Raw genomic sequence first — 23059 nt, 5'->3', positions numbered from 1 at the left:
CCAAAAATTTAAAAATAATAGTTCTTCGTTTAAATAGAAAATTAAATTTTTACTTTGTTTCGTTTTAAACATGTAAAATTAATTTAATAATTTGAACTAGAGTTATCCAAATCAAAATTTGATTAAAAAAAATAAGTATTGTTTAGGTCCAATCTACATACATTAATAATAGAATATTTTACACCTTTAAATTAATCGAATTAAAATGTAAAGAATCAACTGATGCTTAAATATTGCTATTGTTTTGTCTCAAAGAAAGGAAAATAGTTTCCTTTTAAACAAGTCTTCTCTTTTAAAAGTATTAATAAATTTTTCCAAGCTTTGTATTCGTAGCAAATACTAATATAATAAAGTTTTGGATACGAAGCACAAACTATAATATTATGTTAATCGTGTTTTGAACATAGAGTGTGTATGTGTGTCTATATATATATATATATATATACACACACATATTATATGCATAAAAATAGTGCAAACTTATGTATGTTTATTAATAATATAAAATATATATATTATCACTACTCAAACACAACTACATACACATAGATACACTATAATCCAAAATGTTCAGTCCGTGAGCAGCACGGTCATACGCCATCTAGTACTACTTAATATAAGTTGGGATAGCTGGGTTTGGGTCGTCCTCACATGGCTCTATTTGAAATTTTCTTCTGTTTTAATTTTTTCAAATTCTATTATGCTTACACGTGATTGCTATAACTTGCGCTTTTCCTTGCATTGCCCTCATTAATTTCTAAAGACCAGACCCTCATAGACCTTTGTAATTGGTTCATTTATTGCTCTTGCCTTCCATCGTATTATTTCAATTGGCTTGTATTCTCTCCGTCTCAAATTTTTTTTTTTTAATTTACACGCTTCTTAAAAATTATTATTTAAAAGGGATATTTAAATAATTTTACCCTTATTTATATGATCATATCTAAGTTATAGTCTTTCTCCATTAAATATTTACTCTATTTATGTGTAACCTCCATTAATGAAGAGGGGGGGGGGGGGGGGAATTATTAATTATGCCTTGAACTTCTAAAATAAATAAAAATGATATATCAATTTTTAATAATCACTATAAATAATTTAAGACATGAAAACTATATCTGTGTAAGTAAGACCATCTTTACATGTCTTTATATGAGGCTTAATTGACAATTTTCCATGTATGAGATAACATGCAATCACAACCACAGAATGATATTCGGGGATTTCAAAGTCGTATTTTCTTTTAAATTGTTTGACAGTAGAAACAATCCAACAAGCTTAATTTTTATTTCTAAAGTATTCTTGATCTAAATGTAGATTTTTTTATAATCAACATTTAGAATTACATTTAAAAGCTTAAAAATAATTCTAATCTATCACAAATTTGTTGAAGTCTTAACTTTCATTTACTCATGCTTTTAAAATAATTCTAATCTATCACAAATTTGTTGAAGTCTTAATTTTCATTTACTCAAGAATAAGCATACTTGGAGTATGTGGTAACTTTAACTATTACATTTGGTTCAAAATAATTTTTTTTTCTAAATTATCCATATTTAGATAAGTAAATTTTTACACAACCAATAAAGCATATTAAATTAGTTCTATTTAATTAAGATTGTGTGTGTGTGTGTGTATATATATATAAAAAAAAATTTAGTTCTCCAAGTAGTAATAATATTAAATAATACTAACGAGAGTGATTTTTTGGATATTGAAATATTTTACAAAAGATGAGATAATCAAAATTTTATATAATTAGGGACAAATGGTTGATCAAACATGAAATACTAAAACTATATGCACGTTTAAGAAATTACAATATAAATTTATTTAAGAAATAAATTAAATTAAGAACAAATAAAAATACATCATTTATTAACATGCTTTTATTAAGGAAAAGGAAAGAGTAAAATAAAATAAAATAAAAATTTCATTAACTTTTCAATTCTCTTTATATATGATTTAATTTGAAGGAACATCTAGAAAATTATTACATCATATCAAGACTTTTAATTATTTAATTTTAAATGCTATATTTATTTATAAGTTAACTTCATTGACGATTGACGTCATCATACAACAATTCGTAACATCAAATATTTTTTTATGTTATTTTAATACCATAATATTTTTTTCTTCCCAAAAATGAGTTAGCCAATATAAGTTTAATCGAGAAAAAAATAATTAAGTTAATCCAACATAAGTAAAGCTCAATTGAATCATTAAAGATTTTAATCTCAAAAATTTCAATAAAATATAAAGGAGAAGAACTTTGGTGCATGCATTTGTTTGAAAATAAAAATGAAGTCCAAGTATACTCTAAGAAAAATGTTTTTCTAAATACAAAACTTTTATATGATATAGTATTTAGAAACACTGAGAAATTATCGAACTACCTTTACAACTCATATAGTGTTACAAAAACAAAACAAAAAGCAAGAGTAGCAAAGAAACACACAAAAATCACAAATATAAAGTTTAATGTAATTTGGGCCCCGGCTTAGCACAGACCAAAATACACTACTTTGTGTATAAACACCTTTTTACACTTTCATACAATGGTGATACATTATGTATAATTCTTCCCCAAAGATATAATATTATATAACATTGTATAATATTGTATAATTGGAAAAGGGTTAAATTTACCCCTCTACTATGTGCAAAGGATTAATTTTATCCTTCTCTTCGTTATATTTTGAGTGTAAAAATATTCCGACCCTTAATAAAGTGGCTCAAATATACTTTTCTTCCTTTAAAGTTATCCAACGTTGACGCCTAATCCAACTGACATTTTGATGGGATGGACATACGTGACATGCCACCTCACCGTGCTCGACCCATTTAATCCCTCCCTTCTGCGTGGCTGACCCAGCCAAAATCGGATCCTAAAACGGGTCACTGCACACAAATTCTCCAGTTTAAAAGAGCGACTGATACATGTAAGCTGTGATTCGGGTATTTAATTTGACCCGTTTATGGAACAGTGAGTCTTGTCCACTCTAATCAAATTGGAGTATCAGTTAGCTGATTGTTAAGTGTTTTAGTCACAGTTTGATTTCGACCAATGAGGTATTACTGAATTAGATGATTTTTTTTTTGTATTTTGGTATTTGGAAAAAAACAAATACTCTATATTTTCTTGCATTCCAAGTGTTTGATAAAAGTCCTAGTTTAATGTTATTCAAATTTTAGTAGTTATTGTAGAAGTAATTGTTCAATCACTCTTTTGTTTGAAGATTACTTTAGGGTTATGCTTATGTTGATTGCATTGAGGACAATGCATATTTATGGGTCTTTTTTGGGGGGTGGGGGGTGGGGGTGGGGGACATGTGATTTTTTTTAATGACATGGAAACCCGCAGCCGCTACCCTTCGGGAAGGTACGCACAGGGTAAACTCAACTCCTGTGTAATAGCTCGCAAACCACACAGGAGAAATAAACCGCACTAGGCAAGCCCCGTGCGACGAGCTCGACCCAGAAGACAAATCCCCTACTGTTGTAGGCAGGGGGTTTTGAACCTGAGACCTCCATTATGAAAGCCCCATGCTCAACCAACTGAGCCACCCTTGCTTGCTGGTGACATATGATAATTACTTCTAGATAATTTAGTTAATGAACAAAACCGCACAACTACACGTAAAAGAATGGAAAGGAGGAACAAGATTGGATTTTGGACCCTATCCAAGCTCTGACTAGAGGTTCTGATTTGACGCATTTGTTGAGTATTTTAGTCACAGTTTGATTTCGAGCAATGAGGTTGCTTTAAATCTATGTAGTGCTGAATTACAGGAACTTTTGTGTTTAGCATGGTAGGAATTGCTGTGTTTGTATCATCAGCATATGAATGCTACTTCTAGATAATTAGTTAATGAACAAAACCATACAGTTACGCGCACAAAGAGAAATAAAGGAGGAGCAAGATGAAAAAAAGGAAGATGGGTGGACAGAGTTACTCGGTATCTGTGCTGGTGGGAGGTAGCAGGTGCCCTGTGGAATTAGTTGATAGGGTAGGAATTGTTGTGTTTATAGCGTCAACCTACGGAAATTACTTTTATATAAAATTTAGTTAATGAATAAAACCACACAACAACGTCGCACAAAAAGAAAATAAAGGAGGAACAAGATTGGATTTTGGACCCTATACAAGCTCTGATTTGGGTACTTAATTTGATCCATTGATGGAACAACGTTTCTTTCTCTACTATATTCAATTGGAGTATCAGTTAGCAGAGGAGCTGATTGTTGAGTATTTTAGTAGTCACAGTTGATTTCGGCCAATAAGGTAAATGCTAGATTTTTGGTTTGAATCTATGTAATACTGAATTAGAGGAATGTTTGTGTTTCGTAGGGTCGGAATTGCTGTCTATATACTGTCAGCTTATGAAAATTCTTTTTAGATAATTTAGTTAAGATGCAAATAAAGGAAATTGGGTAAATAGAGTTACCCGGTACCTATGTTGCTGGTAGCAGGTACTCTGTGGAATTAGTTGATAGTTAAGGTGTGAGGTGTGCACAAGTTGGGCCCAACACCATGATTGAAAAGGAAAAAAAAAAGGAATATGTCCGAGGGCTTTGGTTTCGGAAACAGCCGCCCTACCTTTCAAGGTGGGGGTTAGGTCTGCGTACACTCTACCCTCCCCAGACCCCACATGGTGGGATTGTTGTTGTTGCCCGAGGGCTTTGGTCTAGTGCTAGGAGAACAATGCGTGATGTGTAGGGTATGAGCACGTCACTGGTGTGATAGAAACCTGATATTTAAATGGAGAGGGACAGTCCATTACTTGTGGAATTTCGAAGTGTGTGCCACTCGTCCTTGGGGATTTCTTGGTTATTTAAGAAAAAAGATGAAGAAAAGAAATAGTGGAATAAAGCGGAGCGAACTAAAAAGAATATATATTTTCAGGTATATTCATCATTTTAGTTTTTTGTAGCAAAAACAAAAGACTGCACTCAACTTAAGATTGAGTTCTAATATCATCGGTTAAAAGTTTCAAAGTATAATGTTGGAGTTAATAGCTGAAAAAAGGAGGCACAAGCTGAAAAATAAAAGGAATATGCCTCAGTGCTTTGGTTTAGTGGTAAGAGTGCAGAGTTTTATGTGTTTGCTAGGTGCATGTCACGAATTCAAACACTTGGTAGCAGTCTGGTATATAAGTGGAGAATGTTAGAGGGATGAACTCATTATTCACCAAGTTGGTATTTAAGTGGAGAATGGTAGAGGGGAGGACCCATTATTCACCCAGTTTCGAATTGCGCTCCACTGACCCAGTTAGCCAAAAAAAATGAAGGTTAGGAATAATGGAAATAAAGCGGAGCTAATTAAAAAGAATAAACAATTTCGCATCCAATGGAGTGACCTAGTGGTCAATGAAGTGGAAGGAGAACCTCAAAGTCTCAGGTTCAAATTCCAGCGGAGGCAAAAAATGCTAGGTGATTTTTATCTCATCTGGTTAAGCCTTGGAGGGTAGAGTTACCCGGTATCGGTTCTGGTGGGAGGTAGCAGATATCCTCGTGCCAGAACACCACTTGTCATAAAAAATAAAAAAAAGGAGTAAACTTTTCAGGTGAGTTATGTATTGACTGTTTTAGTTTTTCCTAGCAAAAATAGAAAACTACACTTAGGCTTGAGCTTTATTATCATTGGTTAAAAGTTTCAAAGATTAATGTTGATAATTCGGTTGTCACATATTTAATGCAGTGGTAGATGAGGGAATTTGATTTTTCTCACTGCAGTTTGCAAAAGCAAATGCAAGACAGTGACACTACTTTACCACAAGAAGAACAGCCGGCAGAGATGGTGGTAGACAGATGGAAAGAACTGCTAACAAAGATGGTAGAGAGACGGGAAGAGCTGCCGGCAGATAGACGGGAAGAGCAGCCGGAAGAGATGGTAGACAGACGAGGGCAAGAGGAACCAAAACCAGTGAATATCCCGGAACCCCCTCATTTCTACAAGATTATCCTATCTCCTCATGCCTCTAAATTAGTAAGTTCTGCAAGTAGGTTTATGATGAGGCATTTTCATCTTATATCATTCTTTTCTGTTTCTAGCTGTATGGCTGCTGCTCTTTCATTTTATATCATTCTTTTGTGTTTCCACTTGTATGGATTCTTTTCTATTCATTTATGCTGTAGTAGTGCTTTCTCTTCTTTAAGTTTGTGAAGATATGTAAGTTTTTCAATTCCCTTTTTGGTTTGTAAAAAATTGTTTCTTGTCATAAATAGAAGCATTTCATCTAAAACAATGTTGACAATAGGGAAGGTGGTGGGGATCGTGTGCAGCTAGTCCTGGCCTCCATCTTGTGTTGATGATGCTAATTGATTCTAATACTTTTTTGTTTTTTTATAACCGTGGTGTTCGGGCCAGCTTGTGCACCTCGCTAATTCCACGGGATACCTGCCACCTCCCACCCGCAACAGGTAACTATGTGCACTAAGGCTAGAATAGATAGGAAGAAATCACCTAGTGTTTTGCCTCTGGTGGGAATTGAACCTGAAACCTCATGATGCTCAACCCACTTCATTGACCACTAGGCCACACCCACACCCTTGGGTACAATTCTAATACATTTTCGGAAACTATAATCGGACCACAACCAAGAGATTGATTAACAAGTGCACTACTGGAATGCGTCTGCTTTTCTGGTGATGTCGTTTACTGTAATGAAATGATACCATACGTGGGGAGTGAAAAATGCAATTTCAAATAGCACAGGAGAGAGATGTATTAGGGAGCTTTCTTTGATTATGAGTTTGTTATGGCAATTAGAGGGGTTAGGCCAAGCCCATGTCTTGTTTTGAAAGGTAAAGCTAAATAATTAGCCACCTTTCAATATTAGGGGAACTCCTCTCAAACTCATATAGTTCGAAAATTTAGCTGATTTCAGAAGTTCCTCTTCGTGCAAGATCACTTTCAGAAAAAGAAAGAAGAAGTCTAATATAAAAAAGAAAGAAGTAGTCTAATATAAATCTTTATATCCTTGTCATCAAAAAAATATAAATCTTTATATTAGCATGCATAGTTCTTACAGAATTTGTACACTCATTCTTATAGAACTCATATAAGGTAGGGGTAAGGTCTACATATACGCACCAATATATGTGATAAGAAGCCAGCACCAATATTAGCAGCCTACAATGGAAAACAAATACCCAGCTTTAAATGAAATGGAAGCTTCAGTCTTGCAAATTTGACTGATAGTGACTAGACCCTAATTTACTGGTCACCTTCAGTATTTGTTGTTTGTCTGTATTAGAGTTTTTCCTACTTAGTATCTTGCTACCAGTCTTTCTCCCTTTTCCAGTAGCAATATGCGATTGGAAGCCCTTGGGGTTCTAGTCCAGTGGTAAGAGCGCAATGCGTGATATGTGTGTTAGGCGCTTGTCACGGGTTCAAACCCTTCCACAGACAAAAGTCTGGTATTTAAGTGGAGAAGGGTAGATGGGCAGACCCATTATCCACCGAGTTTCAAACTGTGCCTGGTGGCGCTCAAGGATTTCTCGGTTATCCAAAAAAAAAAAAATGTGATTAGAAACTTGTGTAACACCAACTTGTCTGAAAGTTCTCCTTTCTTTCCATTTTTTCCCCACTTCTCTTTTCTTATATTTTGTTTGTCTCTTTCATAATTTTGGTATTCTACAGAGCATCCCTCATGAATTCGTAACAGAGTACGGGGCCAATCTGGGGGATCTCGTGTTGCTTGAGGTCCCTAATGGCGCAATATGGAAAGTAAAACTACAAAACACTAGTGGCATGACATGGTTGAAGGAGGGCTGGAACAAATTCAAGGAGTACTATTCAATTGGTTGTGGTTATTTCTTACTCTTCAGATATAATGGGAATTCTCATTTCTCTGTGTTTATATTTGATTTAAGTGCTTCCGAGATTGAATATCCTCCGGGCCCAAATGAAGATATCAACAACAACAAGGACACACCTGGTGTGATCCCACAAGTAGGGTCTGGAGAAGGTGGAGTGTACGCAGACCTTACCCCAAATGAAGATATCACATCAGAGAATCAATGTGTCGTGTATGAGCCATCTGAGGAAACGGTTATAAACTTACCCCCACCCGGTATTTACACCATGGAGGAGTTAACATCCATTCCATCAGGGCCAAATGTATAGATTTATTCAAGGCTCATCTTTCTCTTACTTTTAGAGCTGCACAATGCAACAATTACTTTTATTTTTTAGGAGTTAAGTTATGTACACTGACAGTATTAATATTTTTTTGTACAATCAGTGAATTCTAATCTACTAGATTACTAATTGTTACTTATTAAAGAGAACTTGTGGTTATTCTAAATGTGACCTGATTGTGTAAATATATGTTACATCGTCAGTGCATAAAACTTAAAAGCTCTTAGCTCTTATTTTTATAGAGATTCTTTATATCATGTCTTTTTGCCAAAAAAATTGTGTATCGATATCTTCATGGTGTTTGCTTGAGTTTATGTTCTTTTATATTGAAGTTACTTGTTAGTGACTTATTTATTGTTTTAATCATCAAGATTCAAGGTTATTGAATATTTTTATTGAGTATGCAAAGATCTTTAAAAAGCAAAAAATATGAATTGGAAATTATGTAATCTATACTTCTAATATTGCAGTTCGATTTGTAATTTTTAAGTATCACACTGTTCCTATTGAGATATAATACAATGAACCAAATAAAGACTTGAAAATCTCATTTATTTATGACAAAATGACAAAAGTGACAAAAGTATCAAATTTAATAAAAGAGAACGACAAAATGAACTAATCACTACATCTTTTTCAAAACTCATTTGGTTCCAATACCATTGCAAACACCTGTATCTAATTTTCTATTAAAAAAACAAAAACAATAACACAATGGAGACATGTCATATTCCAACTCCTCATTTCCCACTCACATTTGCATCACTAATTTTGCCTGTAAAAGTAAAAAATAATACAGTTTAGAATAAGAAAAGTAAAAGTAAGCTTCTTTAGTTTTTCTTCATGAATGTCTCAATCTTCTTTTCTTTTTTGTTTGTTTTGCTTTCTTCCGAAATTCTTCATGATTTTTTGTTTTGTTTTATTTTTATAGAGTCGGTTTAGCTTAGCTGATTTTAAATAGCTGATATACATTAAGTGCTGATAAGCATTTTTTAAGTGCTGAAACTGATTTAACAAATAAGCAATTACGTGTTTGGATAAAAATGTTGAAACTAATAATAACCGGTTGAAGTGTTCGGCAAAAAAGTGTTGATAAGCAATTTTTTGTGTTAACATGACTTAAATGCCCCTGAAGCTATTTAAACTAATAGGACATGATTATTACAAAATTTCAATTTCCAGATTGATAGTTGTCCTATTCGAATAATTCATTAAAAAAATTGTTTGATTCTAATACAAAATGATTTATGTCTCAATTTAGGTTTAGTGCAAAATTGATTAGATAATATTATTCAACAACAACAACAACATACCCTAGAATGTAGAGGAATAGGATTGAGTTCCATGCTTTATAAAACCTACAAATTAGCAATCATTGACGTCCAGTTGGTAGAAGGGAATTGTTAGCAAGCTGGAGATCCAAAAAAATTAAAAAGTTGTAATATGCAAATTAACCAAGTAAAAGACCCAAATAATACCAAGAAGAATTTGTAACATAAAGTTGTTGATGTTGAAGACATTACAGAAGTCATCGATTCGAAGAACTGGTGAAGGAGTAAAATCATGGGGAGGGTTCAGATTTTATTTTTAAAAAAGTATTTTACGAATTACATAAAATAATTAGGGATAGAGTAGTAAAATCATTGGTCTAACTAAAAGTGCTTATAAGCTAAAATATTATAAGTGGTTGGGGTGGGGGGGACCAACTTATGGCTTATGACTTATTTATAAGCACTTTTAATATTTACCAAACGCGTAGGAGGCTATGGAGGACTCAGATTAGGGTAGAAGGCTAGTAGGTAGTCCCACGTATCCCGTCATACTAGTAGTCGCAGTTTTGATCTTCATTTTCTTGTCCTTTGATTCGTGCAACTATATGTTGGTCCGTGTACCACAATTATCGTATTTATCTGTGGTAGATACTGTTTCTGTTTTCTCATACTGCTTTATCATGACATTTTCGCTTTCGTTAGTTTCATTTTCGTATTGCTTTGAATTGTTTCTGCTTATCTGACCTTTTCTCATCATGTTTTCTCTTGAGCCGAGGGTCTTCCGGAAACAGTCTCTCTATCTTCCGAGATGGAGGTAAGGTCTGCGTACATATTACCCTCCCCAGACCCCACACTGTGGGATTTCAATGGGTATGTTGTTGTTGTTGTTGTTGTAGATAAGCTAAAAATTGCTTATAAGCTAGTTTGACCAGCTTATAAGCTTAACCAAACACGCTCATAATCATTCGGCATCCAATATATATTGGGTGTGACTAATTGAAAAATCGCACCATGTAAAACCTATTAGAGGAAGATGCGCTCCTTATCAGGAGTTTTTCAATTCAGCTATAGCTTGAGATCGAGAGACCAAGACATCTGATTAAGAGTGAAGAGGTCTCATCCTTTATACCACAACCCTCGTGGAAGAAGCTAGCATTCTAATTACGAGTTCGGAAAACCCAATAGCTTTGACGTAGATCCCACATTTTTTTTTTTAGAAAAAAATTTCTTATTTTTGACAATCTAGAACCCATAAATCCTGGCTCCGCCTTTGACAACCATTAATGGTGGTACATTGGGCCCGACTAATCTGAATTCACGCCACTTAAAACTTATTAGAGGGAGATGTTCTAGTAGTTTGTAAAATTCACAGGGCTCGAACCCAAAAATTAAGAATAAAAAAATCTCATCCATAACACAACCACACCTAGTTGATGTCTTAATCATTAGATTAGAAATATTTTTCTACTCTAAATATAGAGCTTTATAATGTTGATAATTATTACGTGAGACGTGGGCAACTAGTTAACCTTAACATTATTAATCGTGATTTTTCCGTACACGTGTCAATGATCTGTCGGTTGCCATGCCATCATGCATGAGCAATAATGACTTAATAATTAAGTTTATTTGTAACCAATGAGATGTTTCCACGTGGCAATTTAATTAAGGGATTTACTGTTAACATGTGACGCGTGTGTAGATTTTTCTACGGTCCATACTAATTACATAATATTTGTGGGTCCCACAAATAAATAGAATCTTCTTTGGCCGACAGTCCGACACTACTTTGAGACAAAAATCGAAAGTGAGTTCTTGCAAGTAAGTGCCTATGGCTTAGAGTATCTATAGATTTGGTCCTTCTACTTGTTATATAATATACATAACACCCATGCTTCACATCTGTGTCTTTTCTTTCGAGCCGAGGTCTATCAAAAACCTCTTTACTCAGGGGCGGAGGGAGGAAGGGCCAAAGGGGTTCTTCGGCGGAAAATTACACCGTTTATATATTGCTAAAATTATTTTTTATGTATATATAGTAGACGTTGAACCCACCTGACTTCTTCGTGTGTTTACTTTTTCATATTTTGAACCCCTTTGGTGAATATCCTGGCTCCGCGTGTCTACCCCATAAAGATAGAGGTAAGACCTTCATACATCCGACCCTTTTTAGACCACACTTGAAAGATTATACTGGGTATACTGTCGTTGTTGTTACTGATGCAATAAAAGAAATTTACACTACTAATCCAGTTAAATAGTTATATAAGTTATTACTTTATTTTTATAATTAATTTTAACCAATATCAATTTACTATGATAAGTTATCTGCCGTTGTAGATCGTTTTAATCTATTGATTTAAAAACCTATATTCAATCGCTGTCTAGAGGCAGATTCTGGAATTTAGAAAGGTAGCTTATTGAGTTCTAGATAAAATATTTATACATGTTAAGTAAACTTTTGACACAAGTACAAAATTTTGGTCAAAACTATTAAGTTCTGCAGGACCTTTAATCAGAACCCTAATTCTCACTACTAAAAAATTGCTAAAAATCGACGGATAAAAAACCGACGCACTGGGTCGTTTCAAAAAACCGACGGAAAACCGACTCACAGAGTCGGTTTTTTGTATTTTTAATTATTTTAAATTATTTTAATCAGAAAACCGACGGACAACGTCGGTTTTTTTGGCAGAATTTTGAAAATATAATTCCGCCAAAATAAAACGACGTCCCACGTCGGTTTAATTAAAAAAAAATAATAATTAATATAAAACCGACGTCGTACGTCGGTTTTATTTTAAAAAATATTATAAATAATATACAATTCATTTTGTTTTTTAAAAAAATAATAAACAATTTTTTTTGAAGAAACCGACGGACAGTGTCGGTTTCATTTTTTTTTTTTTAATTTTTGGGGTCAAAATCCGGTCAAATGTGCGGAAAAAACCGACGGACAGAGTCGGTTTTGTCCGTCGGTTTTTCCTATAAATTGGCAGCAGCGGGATTCTTTCCCATTTCAGCTATCCCTCTTCAAAATTAAACCCCACTCTCCCCAAACCCTACCCGCCGCCCCCCTCCCCTCCGCTCAACGCCGCCTCCCATTTCGCCGCCGCCCAACGCCGCTGCCTGCGCAGCCCCTTCCCCCCTACCCCAAACCCATTTTGAAGGTTAGTTTCTCTTAAATTAGGGCATTTAAAATTCTTTTAATCTTAGTTTTATTTGTAGATTTTAGGCCTAATGCTCGTCTATTTAGCTTTGTTAAACATCATTTGCAATGTTATTAATGTTGAATTTGTGAAAAAAAAATGTAAACTTTATTTGCCTAGTTTAATTTACTTGTCATTTTTTTTTTGGGTTGAGATTGTGCTATATTTCATAGTCTTTGTCAATGTATTTGTGTTAGCTTAGTTATCATTCTTTGTAATATTGTTGATGTTGAATATGTGCAAAAATATATACTTTAATTATTTGACTAGTTTTTTTTTGTTGGATTGTGCTTTTTGTTAGAATTCCGTAAGTTATTAGAATTGTTATTGATCATTCTAAATTAGAATTGATTGAGATTGTGCTTTTCAAAGTTAGAATTGTTAAGTTATAGTATTTCTATAACCTCAATACTAAAATGTAGATTTTATTTCTCTAGATTTACTTTTCAATTTTTAGAATTGGTTGGAATTGTGCTTTTCAAATTAAGTTAGAATTATTAAGTTATGTTAGAATTATTAAGTTATAATATTTCTATAACCTCAAAACTAAAATGTAGACTTTATTTGACTAAATTTACTTTTCAATTTTTAGAATTAAAGTTAGAATCCATAAGTTATTAAAGTTAGAATTGTTATTGAGAATCCAAAGTTAGAAATGGTTGGGATTGTGTTTTCTTAAGTTATATTTTAAGTCAGAATTCTTAAGTTATAATATATTTCTATAACCTCAATAATTTGTGGGTATATTTTTGTAGATGGATCGTATATGGATGTATAATATGAATAATAGTAATCGTGTGGGTGTACATGATGAATTTGTTGAAGGTGTTGATGGGTTTATCACACATGCAATGACACTTTACCCTTTTCAAAATGAAGGGGTAATTAGGTGTCCTTGTTCTCATTGCCGGTGTATGAAGTATTTGAAACCGGAAGCGGTTAGGGTTCATTTATATAGTCGTGGGTTTAAGCAGAAATATTATGTTTGGACTTATCATGGAGAGACTGATGGGGTCAATGGTATATTTTACAATATGGTTGTCGGTGAAAGTAGTGTATAGCAGGAATATAGTCACGTCCAATATGATAGAGTTAATGATATGGTTAATGATGCTTTTGGCGTACAGTTTGGGTTTGAACCTGAGCAAAATTTTGAGGAACCTCCTAATGAAGAAGCAATGCGCTTCTATCAAGAATTAGAAGAGGCTAGTCATCCACTTTGGGTAGGGAGTCGGCATTCTAAGTTGTCTATTGCAGTTAGAATGATTAACATCAAATCAGATTGGACTGTTGCTGAAGCTGCTATGGATTCAATGATTAAGCTTGTAGGGGAACTAGTTAGTCCGGAATTCAACATACCTAAGAGTTACTATGAAGCAAAGAGATTGGTTTCCAAATTAGGATTGTCGTATGATAGAATTCATTGTTGTCCAAACGGTTGTATGTTGTTCTATAAGCAAGATGTTGATTTAAATGAATGTAAAATATGTGGACATGCGCGTTATAAGCTAGTTAATGGTACTTTTGGTTGGTCATTTAAATATTTCTGAACTTTGAAGGTTTATTTAGATCGTATTTGATGTGTTTAGATAGTGTTTGATGTGTTTTATTATTACTTAGGATGATTTTATGTGTTGTAGCTCATTTAGAATTGATTTGGAGCATTTTAATGCTAGTTTTGAGCAGCTTTTGTTACTGGTTTCTGAGCAGCTTTTGGTACTGGTTTCTGTGCAGGTGTGGTTGCAGAAAATGCATGATTTGCATGCTGAAAATTTTCCAGAAAACCGACGGAAAACCGACTCTGTCCGTCGGTTTTCTGGAAATTAATTTTGCAGATTTTCCCGTCGGTTTTCTGGAAATTAATTTTGCAAATTTTTCAGAAACCGACTCTGTCCGTCGGTTTTCTGGAATTAATGCTTATATTTTATAAAAAAAACCGACTCACTGTGTCGGTTTTATAATTAAAATAAAAAAAATTATATAAAAAACCGACGCCGTGCGTCGTTTTTTTCATAAAATATATATTATTTATATATAAGATAAAAAATCTGAATTTAATAAAACCGACCCTGTCCGTCGGTTTTTTAATTTTTAAAAATATTTGAATAAAACCCGACGGACTATGTAACCGATGCTGTCCGTCGGTAAAAACCGACGTTGTCCGTCGGTTTTCTGAAAGCGAGGCTATGAAAACCGACGGACGTTAAAATGTCGGTTTCCCGTCGGTTTGGTTAAAAAAACCGACGCTTGACGTCGATTTTTGTCAACGGTTTTTTCCGTTTTTTTAGTAGTGTCTCGCCTTGTCGGTGTCTAACTACAACTTAACTCATCGGAATAAACCTAAGGTCATGCTCTAGTTGATGATTCCATCCTAGCCCGTCTTAGTTACGAGTTCACAATTAAGTATTATACATATTTAATGAAGTTTTTAAATACGTACAAATAAAAGGTTAAAGCAAAAGATATGCGTTCATTCGAACCTGTAAGAAATATTCTACCTCCGCCCCCATTCACCCCATGGGTTGTGTGTGGGGGGGGAGAGGGGGGGGGGGGTTAAGATATATGGATATACTCTCTTACAAGGGCGAAGCTAATTTGAAGGATTGTGAATCTCCTTCGCCGGAAAATTATATTGATGCAAATAGGGTAAAAACAAATAATTTTTGTATGTTACGTTATTGAATTCCCATAATGAAAAGGCAAAATTATACTAAGGTGTAAAAGAGGTTTAAAAGAAATTTTAAGTTATAATTAAGTAAAATCCAAGCTATGATATTTATTATTTTCTTGAATCTTTTGTATTACTTTCTGGTTCACCAGTACATCCAAGGATAATTATAATTACAAAGAGATGAGGGAGTCAAATAGAAAATTCGAGCAAAGAAGAAAAAATCAAAACTTATCACAATCAGCACTGATACAATATTTCCTTTTTCTAGCTGTATATTGCTTACTTTATTTACCTGTAAATTATGGGAACCATGTATCACTTCAGACCCAAGAAGTACCACTAATTTCTTGAACTCTCCCCTAATAATTTCTCAATTACTAAAATCCAAAGTGCATGTGTGGTTCATATCACTTTGACCATTCTTTGATGAACTATAGCCCAAAAAACTAAAAAGATCTATGTTACTCTCTGTACTCCCTTTTCTTTTTCACCCTTCTATTCTCCTTTTCTCCTATCTTCTTCTTCATCCACTAGTATTATTCAACCAAATATACACTAAAAACTAGCAAAATCCCTATAGAAAAGAATTTAACAAGAATCTTGACATGTTGAATGATGAAAGAGCTCTAGTCTTATCAAGCACGAGCAGCAACAACAACAACAATAATAACAATAATAGAGAACATGATCACGAAGATTATCAGCATGACGATCAGGATCAGGATCAAGATCAAGAATATCGAGATGATCATATAAGAGACATCCATGCTATGACACCACCACAACCACCACCACCATTCACGACGAATATTAATGGTGCAGGCCGGAGAAGGGAAGCTTGGGAAACGAGTAGCCATAGATCATCATCTTTGTCCTCAGAGTTAGCTCCAAGTGAGAATTTCTCAACCATGAGTAGAGAGTTCAATGCTTTGTTACTAGCCGGATCTTCAAGTACTCCTACTAACAACAACAACAACAACAATTATGGTACAAGTCATGAAGCTGAAGGTACAACCAATAATAGCTTGGGAAGGATTTTCGAAGAGGAAACTATAGTCGAGGAAAATAATCCTTTAGCTATTGTAGCAGATAATAGTAATAATAATAATAATAATAATAATAATAATAATAATAATAATCATTTGGATCCTAGTCCTACTAGTGGGAGTTCTAATAATAATAATATGAGTGGAATTAGTCAACAAGGAGAAGTGATAGTACATAGAGTGAAGAAAGAGGAAGTTGAAACAAAGATTAGTGCATGGCAAACTGCAAAAATTGCAAAGATTAATAATAGGTTTAAACGAGAAGATGCTGTTATTAATGGCTGGGAAAATGAAGAGGTCCAAAAGGCTAGCTCCTGGATGAAGAAAATTGAGGTACGTACTTCGCTCGTTCATATTATCCGCCTTTTAAGATTTTGCATACGTGCTCATTAACAAAGGCGGATTTAGATTTGAAGTTTCATTTATAGTTAGAGATTTTAATTTTTTTTGAGTTGCGTTCTAATATTAATAATATGTATATACTAAATGATAGTATTTTTTTAAGACATATACAATATTTAGGCAAAATCTACTGAGGTTTGTGGAACTCATACCTCGAACTGTACATCTGCCTTGCTTCTTAAGAGTGTTTGTCTGAATGTTCATTAATTTCTTTCTTAAACGTCTCACTTAATTAACATTCCACTAATTTAAATAGAAAGAGTATATTCGAAATAAAAAATCAATAAATGAATTCTTACTTTTCAAATATTTTGAACCAAAGTTAGTTGGACAAAAAACGAGTAATATTAGGAATCAGAGGTCGGGGAGTATATCATTAGCTCAGTTGTTTTTGTGAAGTATCTGCATATATGCTTGTACAAAATTTTAGTAACTTTTATCTATGGTTTATCATAGCCCCAATCTTCTTTGTTATTATATTATATGTCGTTTCTCAAGTAATATTGAATTATCCCGTTGTTTTGATGTTTTTTACAAAGGGCTGATGCAACTCTATTTAATATATTGAAATGATGAATATTTCAAGTTTTTTCTTCTAATCACAATTTGTCTTGTTAGATAACATGATTGGCACTGCTTAATTGACACTACTATTTGGAGGGTCTTTACCAAATAGTTATTGGGAAGGAATTTGCTTGAACAGTAAGTCCAATAATAGTCTTCCTTCTTCTCACACAAGTAAAAAAGAGTAAACAAGAAGTCATAAATAGTACTGCCTATCCGATAGTATTATTCATTTCTTTGAGTGGTTTTAATGTGAATTGTGACAATACCATTAGGGGACAAACATAGTGGGATAAGTTCACTTCAAAAAGTGAATTTTCTTTAGTGAGTTAGTTATGCAACTATAAATCATTTAATTTCTCAAGTAATCACCCAAAGTGGGAAAAGTAGTGAATGAAATCCTTCAATGGATCATCAATGCATAACTTCAAATTGCACTTTGCTTTTTTCCTTTTCCCCCATCCCCAAACCAACCCTACCCCAAACTCTACTTGCCCATTAAAAAAAAAAAAAAGCTAAAGAGAAGAAAAAGATCTTTTTGGTTCCCTTGCCCCTATTCTGAGGCTAGTGTTTGGGACCAGAATGTTATTATTATTTTTTTCCTATAATAATGCGTGGTGTCTAGATTGATTTATGCGTATCTCAATTATTTCACCGGATACAAGTTGCTATGTTTCATCAGCATATGTATTTAATAATTCTATCCACTTCAAAACTTAGGCATTTTCATTTCTGCTGTGATTGAACCCTAAACTTCAAAATTTGCAAACACTTCATTTATCACTATGCCACATGAGTCATTTTAAGGGTTCATCGGGGTGGATCTATATGCACTAGAGTGGTGAGATGAGGTGTAGGGCATCTATTTTGGGTACAAAGAGCAATATTTTCAAATCCTTCCACCTTGATGTAGTACCTACCGATTCGATCCGAGCTCTCGAAATTGGAATAACTTCGGCAAGGCTAATACTCTTATAGTCGTTGAAATGTCATGACATATTTAAGACCACAAGTTCTAAAGATCATTTCAAAATGCATCAGAAGTCTTTTTGTCTATCTTAAAACTCAGTAAGCAATCAAACATCGTCGTATAAAATGAAACAAATAATAGCACTATTTTTACTTTGTAGTAATATTTTCTTCTTCTTCAGAGGAAGCTAGAGGAGAAAAGAGCAAAAGCACTAGAAAAGATGCAGAATGATGTAGCAAATGCAAGAAGAAAAGCAGAGGAGAAAAGAGCATCAGCAGAAGCAAAGAGAGGAACAAAAGTAGCTAGAGTTCTTGAATTAGCCAACTTGATGAGAGCTGTTGGCAGAGCTCCAGCAAAACGTTCCTTCTTTTAAATAAAAAGACAACAAAAGTGTGTGCTAGATAATTGCTACTTCGTGGTTGTTATATCTAGCTTGATAGATTCAGAATTTAATCATTGTGCGTTTTGAGTTGAGAGAGTGTTTTAAAATGTATATAATAACTCTCCTGCCAGTTTATTGTTCTGTCGGTAAATCGCCTTCCTTATAGGAGGTAGAGGACCCTGAAACACTAGGTATTGCCGAACTCACAAGCCCTATGGTTGAAACGCTCCGTACAGTTTTTGGGATGTTACATAAATAAATAGTTCTATGAGCTTAAGAATATTTTTGGTATTGGGACATTTAAATCTACTACTACTATAACTTCTCCCGGAAACACTTGTGTTCAATCTTTGGCGACGTAAGAAAACTACAAATGATTTAAACTAATTATATATACCGACAGTATTAAGATTTTTCAAATTATCAATATATTTTTTTTACCTATTACAACAAGTTAGTTTTACTGTTTTTAGGTTAGAGCATTAGACTTGCTATGATTATTAACCTGTTGATGTAGTTAACTTAGCCTGATGTTGTAAAATAACTATATATTGTGCTCACATAAGATCAGCTTAACTATATAATATATAAATTCCATAACTCCACTTGACTTCAACTCCGATCTTATTAAATGTCAATATCGCTTATAAAAAAATCTGCATAAGCTGCTGCTTATCATAAAGTTATAAATAGGAACAAAAAGCCAAAGGAAGTTTGTAAAATAACAAAGAATGTTTTGGAAATTAAATTAGTCCCACTAATGTTTTACTTCATTTGTCAATACATAATGAGTTGTCGGTGTTGATAACTAACAGAGAAGCAGGGTACCAATTAACATAATGTGAATTTTGGAAATATTATATTAGTCCCACTAATGCTTTGCTTAATCTGTTACTAATACATAATGAGGGAACTCAGAACAAACAAGAAAACAGTGCGCCTAAGATAACACAAAGGTTTTTTTTTTAATTTTAATTAATCCCACTAATGCTTTACTTAATTTGTTAATGAAAAGATAATGCAAGAAAAAAGATGATGTTGAGGATGCACTAGTACCCAGAACAAGAATACAAAACAGTAGTATGTAGTAGCATGCAACATATAATACGTGGTAAACTATGTTAAGCATAATATCGTCAATCATACGCTGCATTTAGTTTTCGGGATTATCTTTAATTGAGTTTGTTAATGTTCTTAATTAACCTACCAAACATGTTTTTTTTTTTTTCAACACCAAACATGTCCATCCAATAGCACCAGAACTCAGAGGCGGACCCAGGATTTTGAGTTCGGGGGTGCTGGACCCAGGAATTTTGAGTTCGGGGGTGCTCTATTAACTATTTATATCTGTTTCCTTTATATTTTCTATACAATTATACACTCCGTGATTAAGTTTAATGGGTGCCGGAGCACCCAAACTTTACACATGGGTCCGCCCCTGCCAGAACTTTAATTCTCTTCTTGAATATCCTTTTTCAACTTCAACGAATTCATCACGTCTCAATTCTCAAACCAAATGAATATAGTACGTACATGATCCTGCAAATTGCAATGGATACATATATACAGAAATGGATCCAGAATTTTAAGATTATGCTTTCTAGATTCTAAAAAAGGCAGTTTATTGGGCTCTGGACAAATTATTTATACATATGAAGTGTATTTCTCAACACTAATACAAAATTTGACCAAAATTATGGATTCTGCCGAACTCGTAGTTAGATGTCTAACTCCAATCCTGAATATATGCAGTTCATCATTAGGTCATTTTTAATTGCTCAAAGGTAATTAGTTATTTATAGCTATGAAATCATCTCAATATTGAAGGAAGAAAGAAAATTCATTGAACAATTTCTCTAGAATGGCCATGTAGACACATACTTTTTTTTTTTAAGTCCATATTTGCAACTTCTTAGACATTTTGATCAATGTATAACAAGATCATATTAGATGGGGTATAATGAACAAGGCAATATCGAGTCCTGAGAATGAAAAACTTCTTGGTAGAAATGTTTAACTCATAATCGTCTTATCTGACGTGAATTCGAATTAGTCAAGCTACTGATTTGCAAATACTGAATGGTTAAAAAAAATAAGTCAATGTCGAGCCCTGAGAATGAAAAACTTCTTAGTAGGAAGCGCTTATCAATAATGATTTGCGAGTATCAAAAGAACAAGCCAATGATTTATATTGGTAACTGACACAAGTTGAATTGTATATTGCGCATAAACAATAGAAACTGAGGATAGTAACGGAACAGCCCAAAATGGCCCAACTGAAGTGAAATAAATGGGCTGGAGTCATGGTATGACCCAATTTAGGTCCACTCGCAAGTCAAATACTTTGCATACAACTATAGCCAACTAATCCATCATTTATAAAATATAGATATAGAAATATTCGTCAAGATATTAAAAGAAAACATAGAAATATTCGTCAAGATACTTATAAGAGAACATAGAAATATTCCTCAAGATACTTATAAAAGAACATAAAAATTCCTTAAGAAAAGTTCTTGCCTTATGGGGCATAATTTTGTTATGCCTTAACTAAAATTCTGCCCCATAAGGCATAACTAAACTATATCTTAGGAAAAATTCTGTCTTATGGGGCAGACTTTTAGTTATGCCGGATCCCGCATAACTTTAGCTTTTCCTTAAAGATTGTATGCTGGATCCGGCATACACTCCCCAGTCCTGCCTTGCGAAATTATTTTTTTATTTTATGCCTGAGCGGGGGTTCGAACCCAGAACTTCATGTATTTGCCCACCTTTCCAAGCAAAGGGAAAAACTTAAAGACCACAAATATGAGGGGCAAAATTTAAAGACCACAAATTTGAAGGACAAAATTTAAAGACCACCCCAAAAGAAGGGCAATCCGCGCAAAAAAATGAATTGTGTGTTGCACATGCACTATAGGAAATGAGGACAGTAGCGGTCCTGCCCAAAATGGCCCAACTAGCCCAAATCCAAGGGAAATACATTTATTTGCGCAGATTGTTCTTCTTTTGGGGTGGTCTTTAATTTTTGTCCCTCAAATTGGTGGTCTTTAATTTTCTCCCTTCACCTAATACCTGAGGTTCTAGGTTCGAACCCCAACTCAGTAAAAAAAAAAAAAAAAAAAAAAAAAGAATTTCGCAAGGCAGAATTTTGCCTTCAAAACTCTGCCTTAAGGCAAAATTTTTGCCGTAAAAATCTACCTTAAGGTAGGGTTTGAAACTTTGCCTGAAGTAGGCAAAATTCTGCCTGCAGGCCTAACTTAACTACAAGATAATTTTTTTTTTTACTGAGCCGGGGTTCGAACCCCAAACCTCATGGTATTAGGCGAAAGACAAAAATTAAAGACCACCAATTTGAGAGACAAAAATTAAAGACCACCCCAAAATAGGACATTCCTGCGAATTGCCCATTGAAATAAAGGTACAACCCAAGTACTGGCCCAGTAGGTCTACTCGCAAATCCTACTTGTTTCATTCTCAAATTTTCTCACTATTTTTTGTTCAATATAAGGAAAAAAAAATGCTATAATCATAGCTTAATACATACTTTAATTTATAATTTTATAGTTCCAACTTGCATGATTCCCTCTACACAATTTTTTTAACGGACATTCTTTTACACACTTTAACTTTAAAAAGTAGAACTATTAACCCCCATGCGTCCCGGAAAAAATAAAAAACGTGGTAATTAAACAAATTGCAATTAAAAAGCACTTGATAATTGAAAAATGATTTTGTTGGACAATTTGAGTTATGAACCGTCGTGTAACTCAAATTGACGCACACATCTTGACTCAAGCAAATTTTGAACGGACTATGACTCAACTAGTTTATCAGTTCAATGTTTTTTACTCCATCCAAATTTAGCCGGAGTCTCTCATTTAACACCTCTTCCCAAACAGCAAAAATCAATCTTTAACAGTGGCGGACCCAAGATTTTGAGTTCGGGTGTGCTGGACCCAGGAATTTTGAGTTCGGGGGTGCTCTATTAACTATTTATATCTGTTTCCTTTATATTTTCTATACAGCTATACACTCCGTGACTGAGTTTAATGGGTGCTGGAGCACCCAAAATTTGCACATGGGTCCGCCACTAATCTTTAAATGCAAAAGAGGTGTTCCTTTAAGTTGTTGAAGGGTGACGACTGATGCAGAGTTCTAATTTTGAAAGTCAAAAATACATGCATTTTTCCTCTACATCCCAATATTATGCAGATAAATGAATCGGTTGACTTGAAATACGTACATGATTTAATAAGTAGTTATGGCAGATTCATGACCTGAAAGTGTATCGGGTCGTATAACGACCTCAAGTTAATATATATAATAGTAACGAATTTTCTTTTCCGCCACTAGTTTGTCACTATAACATATACCTTTTTTTTTTTTTTTCTT

General features: G+C 33.8%; 2 protein-coding genes across 6 annotated transcripts; both read left to right on the top strand.

Moving 5' to 3' along the window:
* Window positions 1-2771: 2771 nt before the first annotated feature.
* LOC132615116 (B3 domain-containing protein At1g49475-like) lies at window positions 2772-8298 on the top strand. Of its 4 annotated transcripts, none has more exons than XM_060329684.1 (3): window positions 2772-2945; window positions 5740-5992; window positions 7649-8298. In XM_060329684.1, the coding sequence occupies exons 2-3, from the start codon at window positions 5753-5755 to the stop codon at window positions 8132-8134; spliced, it is 726 nt and encodes a 241-aa protein (XP_060185667.1). In that variant the 5' UTR covers window positions 2772-2945; window positions 5740-5752; the 3' UTR covers window positions 8135-8298. The 4 variants fall into 4 exon arrangements, with proteins under 4 accessions (XP_060185667.1, XP_060185665.1, XP_060185666.1 ...); XM_060329682.1 differs by having other exon boundaries at window positions 5705-5992; XM_060329683.1 differs by having other exon boundaries at window positions 2772-3075.
* Window positions 8299-15602: 7304 nt separating this feature from the next.
* LOC132614017 (remorin 4.2-like) lies at window positions 15603-18944 on the top strand. 2 transcript variants are annotated; one of them, XM_060328351.1, is made up of 2 exons: window positions 15603-16679; window positions 17367-17448. In XM_060328351.1, the coding sequence occupies exons 1-2, from the start codon at window positions 15906-15908 to the stop codon at window positions 17373-17375; spliced, it is 783 nt and encodes a 260-aa protein (XP_060184334.1). In that variant the 5' UTR covers window positions 15603-15905; the 3' UTR covers window positions 17376-17448. The 2 variants fall into 2 exon arrangements, with proteins under 2 accessions (XP_060184334.1, XP_060184333.1); XM_060328350.1 differs by lacking the exon at window positions 17367-17448 and adding an exon at window positions 18464-18944 and having other exon boundaries at window positions 15612-16679.
* Window positions 18945-23059: the final 4115 nt, after the last annotated feature.

Source organism: Lycium barbarum, chromosome 10 (genome assembly GCF_019175385.1).
Source record: "Lycium barbarum isolate Lr01 chromosome 10, ASM1917538v2, whole genome shotgun sequence".
NCBI lineage: Eukaryota > Viridiplantae > Streptophyta > Magnoliopsida > Solanales > Solanaceae > Lycium > Lycium barbarum.
This window is presented reverse-complemented; position numbering and strand designations above follow the sequence as displayed.

Bases quoted from the DNA above. Each gene is read 5' to 3' on its own strand.
- LOC132615116 (XM_060329682.1), top strand. From the start codon at position 5,711: ATGAGGGAATTTGATTTTTCTCACTGCAGTTTGCAAAAGCAAATGCAA. The intron at 5,993-7,648 runs GTAAGTTCTGCA...GGTATTCTACAG, and splicing joins CTCCTCATGCCTCTAAATTA to AGCATCCCTCATGAATTCGT.
- LOC132614017 (XM_060328350.1), top strand. From the start codon at position 15,906: ATGTTGAATGATGAAAGAGCTCTAGTCTTATCAAGCACGAGCAGCAAC. The intron at 16,680-18,463 runs GTACGTACTTCG...CTTCTTCTTCAG, and splicing joins CCTGGATGAAGAAAATTGAG to AGGAAGCTAGAGGAGAAAAG.